This window comes from Borostomias antarcticus (genome assembly GCF_949987555.1).
Source record: "Borostomias antarcticus genome assembly, chromosome: 23".
In the NCBI taxonomy this organism is placed as follows: domain Eukaryota; kingdom Metazoa; phylum Chordata; class Actinopteri; order Stomiiformes; family Stomiidae; genus Borostomias; species Borostomias antarcticus.
Genome location: NC_140256.1, coordinates 8,189,166 through 8,198,315, shown reverse-complemented (window position 1 = coordinate 8,198,315; position 9,150 = coordinate 8,189,166). Strand labels below are relative to the sequence as shown.

Sequence of the window (9,150 nt, the reverse complement as noted above, 5' to 3'; positions counted from 1 at the left end):
ACTGACACGTATGCTGAATTTTAGTATTTTGGTGCTTTATTGTCTCCGATGACATGGCATGAACAAAAAAACATGAAATTCAAGTTGTCCGATTGCAATGTGATGACTCTTGGGCTGTTGGGGATTTCTGATACAGAAAATACAGCTTCTGGAATGACTTTTACTTCCATAGTCGGGATCACTTCCGATTTCACACAAGCTTTCTCTCTCTTGTAGGGGGAACACATGTCTAAACTTTTAATGTTTCCAAATTCTAAGCATCAAACAACCACGTTTCACATTTAAGATAAACAGTCTCCCACACACCTGGTCATATGGGTGGAATAGAAATAAAACAAAATAAAATATATTTGCTAAGCTAAAAATATATCTAATCAGATTTATATGAATTACCGGTACTTCACACATTGTTTCACTGACAAAATGTAGACTGATTTGTTTCACAAAGAAGTTAAGCTGTAGGTCAAAAAAGATTAACGTGTATGGTCAGCCAGAAGCCACACTGACGTGGCCATGTGCCAAGAACCATGCCCAATAGAAGAGAAGAAATACACAAAATATTACGTAATAACTATGAATCAAACATACGCTTCACGGTGCTCAATGAATGTATTTCAGATCAACCCAATACACTACTGTTTAAATCTCCTGTTAAAAAAAAAAACAAAAAAACAAAAACTAAACATCTTTCTTTAACAGAGAAGTCAGGTATGTCCAGTAGTAGTATGTAATCTACATGTGCAGTACCAGCAGATACAACATTCAGGAGTTTTCTACAGATATGCCCTTTGTAATATACTGTACTGAACTAATCTAGGTTTGGTCTCTGTCTCTCCACACACACACACACACACACACACACACACGCACGCACGCATGCACTCACACACGATCACTGTTTAAAACAAGTCAAACCAAAGGGGAAAAGCTTTGAAGAGTTGTACTGAGCACCATAGATGTAAGTCTTGTAGACTGTCTTATTTTGTTCAGTATGTCACCCCCTCCCCCACACCACATACACACACACACACACACACACAACCCTTGATCCCATCCACAGTGTTAGCGTGTCCTGAGACAGACCTCAGGTTTGCACTTAATAAACCTGACAAGACTGCTTTATAAACCTGACAGACTGCTTCAGACCAGACTCAAATACATAGGCCAAACACTAATTTGAAGAGCGTTTGATTTACCTCAAGAGTTCGCACTCTTGGGTCTGCACCATTGGGGGTTCATTGTACCGGCTAAACTAAAATCAAGAGCACCCTAAGATTTCCTTTGTGTTGGCCAGGTCTGGTCCCAGCTGGGCGTGGCAGCAGCGATCACCTCCTCTGCTGGGAGTAGACAGGGTAAGCCAGGGTGACGTTGAGGGAGTCGTTGTGCTGGACCAGGGAGGTGTGCTGGTAGTGAAGGACCAGCTCCCTCAGGGAGCCGTACAGGTTGTAGGGCTCGGCGAAGCCGTACCCCGTGTGAGTCTTGTTGATCACACAGTGCTTCACCTCTCCATCCACCCTGGAGCACACAGCGGGGAGAGACGACATCAGAATACATGACAAACTGAATACATAATACTCATGTTTGCCGCTAATTTTCAACTTCAAATAGCTTACAGCTGTGTGCCATGCGTACTCCCATTACCTTTCCCAGCCAAATGCTACTGTAGGAACTGGCTTTTGAGTCCCGCTGATAAAATACATATTTGGAAATGCTGAATTTATAATCCAGAGCTCGTTTCTCAGTCCCGCAGGACTTTTTATCTCACTGTTTAACACGTTTATTGTCATGTAGTTTTACAACATACTAGGAATTTGCTTTCGGGCGAGGTGCGTAACATTTTACATTTATGTTATGCACCTCGACCTTACTTACCACATCGTTTACCTCGATGGTAAACAACGTGGTAAGTGAAGGCAATGTGATTTTTCCAGGTACGTACACAACGCTGCAGGCGTAGCAGCCGGCCTTGCTGCTGTCTCTGACCAGGAACGTTCCGTCTCTCTTTCCTCGGAGCAGATCCTCGGCGTTCAGGCGTTTGATGTTGCCCAGGCGCCAAGAGCGCTCGTCGTGGTGGGGCAGGTCCTCCTCATCCTCCACCATGGAGTACTCGCTGGAACACGAGAAAGAAATGAGCACGGTAACAATAATGGGTACAGAGAGAGAGAGAGAGAGAGGAGAGAGAGAGAGAGAGAGACAGAGAGAGAGAGCAGGAGATGGAGAGAGGGAAGGACATTAACCAACACTTACTCCTCTGTGTTCTCATTCTTGATTCCCAGCCACTCGTTCAGTTTCCTCTGTCTCACACCCTTTTGGGTCAGCCACCTGGTGAGCAGAGACGAGATCTTTGGTCAAAGAGACATCATGACACACATGAAGCCTCCTCAAACCCCTAATGGGTGGGGTTGTACAGGGACCAGACATAGGCCTGTCCATCCTAAGGGACCATGCTAGTCTGATGGTGTGGTGGCACAGGGGCTGGTTCTCACATCAGGTACTGGTCCCTGGTCTTGCGGAGCTGGATCAGGTCTGGTTTGATGCTGTTCATCTTCTTGTCGATCTCTCTGTAGTCTGCCGCCTGCTTCTTCAGGTCGTCCTCCAGGTGGCGTTTGCTGTCGACGATTTCACTGATCCTCGACTTCAGCTTGTCGTAGTTACCCATGATTCTACAGGGGAACAGATTATGTCAGACACATGTCAACTCGATCCACGTCACAAAATCATTTCCAGCTCCATAATTTATGGTGGAGCGTGATCTGCCGATTTCAGGGCTACTGGCATCATTACAGTGGCAATCACTGCCATTGTGCCCTTTAACCCCTCTGTCCTGCTGTCCCCGGGTACCTCTGGATCTCCTTGTCGTTGCCCTCTCGTCTGAACTTCTCAATGTACTCCTTGCTGTAGCGTTCCTGGGTCTGGCACTGCTCCTCGAATATCTTGATGGTCTCATTGAAGGCCTCGATGGCTGTCCGTTTCATCTGGATCTCCTGAGGATCGCACACCGACAGAGGGCGGAGGTCAGAGAGAAATGCAGTTCGATTGTGCACCAGTCTCTTATGTTAGATCTGACCAGGGATCTCGCATCTAAGGTGCACACCTTCAGATACCCTGTGAGTGGTATGGTTAAGACGTTGTGACTGACCTGTGAGGTCCTGGAGTACTCCTCGTACAGGCGGTCGTACTCCCTGTTCTTCTCCTGGAACTGCAAGTGGTACTCATGCAGCTTCTTCCCCACGGCCTCAATGCTGTCCTCCTTCACCACCTGGTCCTACCAATGCAATACACAGCAGAGGAGCAGTTTACGCTTCACGTTTTTTGATCAGTTCTTTGAGAGGGTCCATCAACGGGAGCAATCCAGCGCACGCACACGCGCGCACGCGCACGCGCACGCGCACGCGCACGCGCACACGCACACGCACACGCACACGCACACGCACACACACACACACACACAGCTGTATTCATGAATCCCCTATCAAAATATCAAAGGTTCTGGAGTACTAAATGCTATATGTTGCGCCAGCTGCCTCAGACGGACCTGCTGGAGCCTGGACACGGGGTAGAGCAGTCTGACGTCCAGTTTGGGGTTGTACTGGGCCAAAGATTCATGTCGGTAGTGGTTGATTAGCTCCACTACGGAGTTGAAAGTCAGCGGGTCAGAGAAACCGTACTTCCCTTCCCGATGGAAGATCTTAATCAACTTATTGTTGCCGCCTTTCCTAAAAAGAGGAACAAGAAACAGGAAACAATGAGGACTCCAGAGATAACACACACTGACAACACAAGCGCCTTAATTTCTCATCAAAACAGTAGTTCCACATTCAGTTGAACGATACAACATAACAGGTCAGTTGGCCGGGTTAGCTAGCGGACTGAGACGAGGCGCAACCACGAACGGCACCGAACCTACCTGAGGGTCAGGGTGTAGTCTCCGTGCATCTTGGTGGAGGCGTCCCGGACCAGGAAGGTCCCGTCTGCCGTGTCCCTCAGCTTCTCGTTGACCTCCTCCCTGGAGATGTCCCCCCAGTACCACTCAGAGTCCTGCAGGCTCAGGCTGTTGTTAAAGCTGTGGCCTGAGGCTGCGGCTGCCGGGAGGACTGGTGTGGCTGGCTTGGCTGGCTTAGGAGGCAGGGCTGAGGAGAGCAGAGACGGGGCGGAGGGGAGGGGATGGAGGAGATGAGGCTGTTAATTTGCAGCCTGACAGTGCATGAATTAGCCGCCGTGTCTCACTCAAAGGAACACAAAGTAAGCAGCGGGGTCTCTACATAGCCCATCGGTGAAAAAAAAACAGCTGATGAAAAGACAATCACTAATTTCTCCAGGGTGTTAATTGAGTATTATTACTAAGATGTTTGAAACATACAATTATTATGCTAAGATGTATTCGAAGAGCACAAAAGACGCTCTTGAACGTACGAGCTCCATTCTGCAGTCAGTGTTTAAAGGGAGGAAAAGACTAGTCCAGTCTGTGACAATACACAACCATAATCATACACAGCATCAGCAACACCTCTCTAAAACAATCGAGATAAGCATGCATACAATAAGCATTCGACAGCTAGGCCAAACAGCAAAATGAATGTGATTAAAAAATGGCTGCAACAGTCGGATAACTTAATCTTGAGATTCAGATAAGATCTCTGTCGATCCTGATCCTGGGCTCTACACCTTGTCTGTCTCCTGTATCTGTACAGAAGGACTGCAGCGTTACCTGGTGGGTCCATCTCTGTGTAAAATAACGGCTCTGTCCCCGTGCCACTCTCCTGCTCCGACACAGGCCAGTCCTCCAGCCCCTCATCGTCTCCCTCCATGTCAGATATCCGATCATACACCCAGGAATAGGCTGGAATGGGTCTTGGCCAGTCAGAGACAGACTCTATAGCCCATTGATGCCTTGGACATCATTTCAGAGCTCTAGGGAGCAGCTTGGTGATGCATTACATCACTTCCTTTAGCCAATCGTTGCCATAGCGCTGTCACCAGGGCCACTCCCCCCCTCTCTGCTGCATCTTTCATGTGCTCCTGGGAGATGATGTCATCCTGAGAGCCGGCTGGCTGGCTCTGTTTGTGTGTGTTCCTGTGTGCTCGACTGCTCACCCCCCCCTCCTTGAGGCTGAGAACTGATGACTAACCCAGCAGGACAGCAGGTGGAGCAGTGGACACACACACACACACACACACGCAGACACGCACAGGCGTTGACGCAGGCACGCATCCAGACACTCACACACAACAATTATTCTTTATGACAGCAATCACTGTTAAGATTGTTCTCCTGAAGATATCAAGACCTTTGTACCACATACAAAAATGTCCGAGATCATTCGTAAGAACCATCAGCAACATATTGCTTTATGCCTGTACTGTATACAAGAGGAAAATGAGGGTAACCTAGCCCTTATTTAGTATCTACCAGAGGACCAAATGCAACCAGGAGCCTGTATGTGTGTCTGTCCACCCATCTACATCTAGTAGCAATAGGAAGAGTCTGTAACCTCAGCCGGTTCTTTTCTGTTCTGAGCCAGGCACACTGCACTCGACTTCTCCTATTCTCAAGAACCCACCGGGGAAGCAGATACAGTACATTCACATTTCTAAGCATCTGATGGTTGAGTGACTGGTTTACCTGGTGCCGCCTGGTTTTCGTTCAGTTCGCTGGTGATGAGAACCTCTAGAATCTGAACCAGACAGTCTGGACTGGACTCACTGCTGAGGAAGAACACATCCATAGGTATGGGGAGGGCAATCAAACAAGAAAAATCCCATTCTACATTACGTGCTACATCATTCAATCTGCCCCCCCCCCCCACCCCCCGCAACTGGGGACTTCTGCAGCCACTCGTGCTTTGCTATGTCGAATACCCCGAGATCTCCACAAGTGTGGGGGCAGTCTACAGCTTAGCGGGTTGGTTTGGGACCGGCCCTGGCCAGGTGTATACGTACAACAAACGCAAGACGACGCTTGATTAATCTGCTCTAACCTGGCCGCCTGTGTCCTGAAGAGCAGCGGGCCGAATGTGTCTGCCAGCGCCCGGACGCTGAGCTGGTTCCTGCTGCCGCTCAGACAGACCGTGGAGAGGTGGCGCAGCAGGCAGAGCAGGGTGAGCCAGTACTGGGGAGGGGAGGACGGAGAGCTGGCCAGCCTCCGCAGCACCTGGCCACATTCCTCTGGGTCCCTCACCTCTGTGAGGCGAGAGAAAAACAGAAACACAACAGTAAGAATAGCTTGTCCCCTCCAACCCCACAGTAACCTCTCATTCATCCAACAACAGCAATGCCGGTGGTGAGAACCTATTCAATGAGTTAGTTGCATTCTGATTCCGATGTGAAACTATGGCCTCAGGATGGTGAAGTTGGTGAAGGCCTCACCTTGCACAGCGTGGACCATCTCTGGGTGGAGGCAGGTGGGGATGATTGGATGAGGCAAGTCCAGTAGATACCTCACCAGACCATCACACAAACCTTGCAGGTCACACTGCTCCACATCTACAGAAACACATAACCAGGTTCAGGAGAAGGCAGGAGTGTCAGAAGTGATAGGCATTATACAGCAAAACAACCAACTCGAATGCCCTCCCTGTTTCAAAAACATTTTCTCCTTTCGTGCTTACAGAGGATAATCCTTATCTGTAAAAACAATCACGGTGAGTAAGGGTTATAGAATCAGTAGTGTCATAGCGCCAGTGAGAGAGAAACAAGCTGACCCGGCATTTCACTATTTCAAGATCCTAATCCTTCTGAACCGCCATACTGAGAGGCTCAGTAAAAGGTTAACCCGGCTACTCACCACTGTCTGCCAGCAGCCTAAGGTCCAGACTACAGCTGCCGGTCAATGACCTATAGAGGGCTGGACTCTCCAGACCTGCAGGGCAGAAGATACAATAAATTATTTAAAATAGGATAACAGTGTGAGGTCACAAGATGAAATCCATGATAGAGATCTGACAGGAGGTACTAGTCAAGTGAAAGCAATATCACAGCAATTCCAACCAGCCAATCAGTGGGGAAAGGACAGGTTGTAGGGGTTGGTTTGGGACTGGTCCAGTCTCTCACCTTTACTCTCTATGGCTGCCAGCAGCTTGACCAGAGTGGGCGGGGCTATCTCCGGAGGAGCAAACTGCTCTGGCAAATCTGGCAACCCAAAGCCTGAGACAGGGGAAAATGGATTATTAGCCCAAAATTAAACAACTGGACATGCACAGTCTGGTGCTAGTGTATATACTCACGGTGGTAATACAAATGTTAGTTTTTCATCTAGGAGAAAATAATAACATGAATGAGCATGTCTGTTAAATATCAGACACAGTGGCATTTGGACACAGCACTTTTGAAGGCCAATTTCTTGCACACTGTTCTATGTTATTGTTATGTAGGCCTAAACTCTGTGTTCTACCTTCCAGAGAACTGGCAGTACTTGATGGTGACACACAAGCATTTTCCGTCAGTGTAGCTTGTGGGGCTTCCTCTGTAAATGCTGGTGGTGCAGCTTTGGCCAACCGGCTACATCTGCAGTTATCGTATCACTGACCTGGATCAGCTGCTGTGCCTTAGCTGGCTGAACATAATCCCAGAGGATGAAGCTGGCAAATATGCCTAATGGAACTGGGAAACAGCTGGACTAGGAGGAAAATTCTGACTGGAGTCACTAAAATCCCATGTCCAAGCAGCAAGCACCCAAACACAGCCTACATAGGTCAATCATAAGGATTAACCTTCCGCAAATGCAGTACCTTTAATTTGTAAATGGTTCAATATAATTCAAGATATGGACCAATGCCTGGGTACGCAGCGCCATCAGACAGCTACTCACCCTCTGACTCTGAGTCAGTCCTGGCCGAACCGGAGGCAGAGGAGGGAGGTCGGGGGGGCCTGGGCTTTGGGGTGGGAGGTGACATCCTCTTTCTACCAATGAACTCCACATAGGTCCCCGGGAAGTCGCCCTTGTCCTGCGTGGTCTCGTTGAACCCCGGCAGCCAGCCGATCTCTGCAGGCCTCTCCTCAGCACCGCTGGGGCAGCCCAACGCCAGCAGGGCTCCTCTGGTCACCACCAAGATGTCTCCTACATGCAGGTCTATGTCCTCTTCCCTCTCCTTCTTATAGTCATAGAGAGCTCTGTACTGGTAGCCCTCAGAACTCATCCTGATGTGAGCTCTATAACCACACTATCTAAACAAACAATAATATACTTCCAAAATATGATCTCAAAGCATAACCCACTCACACAAAAAAGCCTAAAGGTATAGTTTCCCCGGTCTCCATCTTAGGGATCTACCTCATATTTTTCAACCAAGCCGTACAGCTAGCTACAGATGTGGAGTATCGCTGCTGAGTTGACATTCATCCAAGTGACAGCCTGGCAGTCTTGTTCAATGCCCCCCGATGAGGCTTCAAAATCCAATGAAAAATAGGGACGCTGACATATGCAGTCGCATAAAACTGTCAGTCTGACCTACAGAAAATGGAAACATTTGTATATAAGCAATCAAATATAACAACGGTGTGTGTGCCTCAGTAACGTTACATTGCATTAGGTTGACAGCTCCAGCTAACTTACTAGCAAAGTCTTTGTTCATGGCTAATGTTAGCCAACTAGCGATGTGATAAGGTTGCTAGACAGCTAGCTAGTGAACGTTATAACGACGCAGACACACCAAGACAAAATATGTATGCAAAAGGCAAAGAGTTGTATTAATGCAATTTATATTAAAAGGAGTATCGTTGGTAAAGTAGCGTCGGATAATATAAAACGGAATGATGCGTGTTCTAAACTAAAGCCAGGCCCCTGGAAATGTGGAACGATCGTACATGCTAGGCTAATAAAGTTAAGCTATCTTACCTTAATTTCCCGATGTAATATGTCCAAAACAATTACACACAAATGGCACTGAAAAGCGCAAAATAAATGCAGAAAATGCAGTCCTGCAACATCAAATATGATCCGTATGTAGAGCGATTTATTTGAACAAAAAAGTCCAGGTTAGCTAGCTTCCTAGGTTAGCTGACTTAGCATTCACTGAACTAGAGTACCCGATCGTGACGTCACTTCCAGTAACCTAGTTTTTTTTTTTTTGTCCTGCTGCCAGCCCGACAAGATAATACAATACAACAATATTGTACACACATGTAGTGTGAAAATGTTTGCCTGCGTTGTAC

At 47.8% G+C, this 9,150-nt stretch overlaps 1 protein-coding gene across 2 annotated transcripts; it reads right to left on the bottom strand.

Moving 5' to 3' along the window:
- Positions 1 to 24: 24 nt before the first annotated feature.
- Positions 25 to 8,999, bottom strand: LOC311324573 (phosphatidylinositol 3-kinase regulatory subunit alpha-like). 2 transcript variants are annotated; one of them, XM_084457050.1, is made up of 15 exons: positions 8,834 to 8,999; positions 7,808 to 8,446; positions 7,051 to 7,143; positions 6,785 to 6,859; positions 6,367 to 6,483; positions 5,979 to 6,180; positions 5,624 to 5,706; positions 3,908 to 4,130; positions 3,536 to 3,716; positions 3,140 to 3,265; positions 2,842 to 2,984; positions 2,487 to 2,663; positions 2,248 to 2,322; positions 1,940 to 2,110; positions 25 to 1,515 (listed from the first exon to the last, which is right to left on the bottom strand). In XM_084457050.1, the coding sequence occupies exons 2-15, from the start codon at positions 8,133 to 8,135 to the stop codon at positions 1,326 to 1,328; spliced, it is 2,184 nt and encodes a 727-aa protein (XP_084313176.1). In that variant the 5' UTR covers positions 8,136 to 8,446; positions 8,834 to 8,999; the 3' UTR covers positions 25 to 1,325. The 2 variants fall into 2 exon arrangements, with proteins under 2 accessions (XP_084313176.1, XP_084313177.1); XM_084457051.1 differs by having other exon boundaries at positions 5,624 to 5,703.
- Between the last annotated feature and the right edge of the window lie 151 nt (positions 9,000 to 9,150).

What these genes read in the sequence shown, in the direction of transcription:
- LOC311324573 (XM_084457050.1), bottom strand. Translation starts at nt 8,135, where the DNA reads ATGAGTTCTGAGGGCTACCAGTACAGAGCTCTCTATGACTATAAGAAG. An exon ending in GATGGTCCACGCTGTGCAAG is followed by an intron (nt 6,181 to 6,366) that starts GTGAGGCCTTCA and finishes CTCGCCTCACAG; the next exon opens with AGGTGAGGGACCCAGAGGAA. An exon ending in AACGACAAGGAGATCCAGAG is followed by an intron (nt 2,664 to 2,841) that starts GTACCCGGGGAC and finishes GTTCCCCTGTAG; the next exon opens with AATCATGGGTAACTACGACA.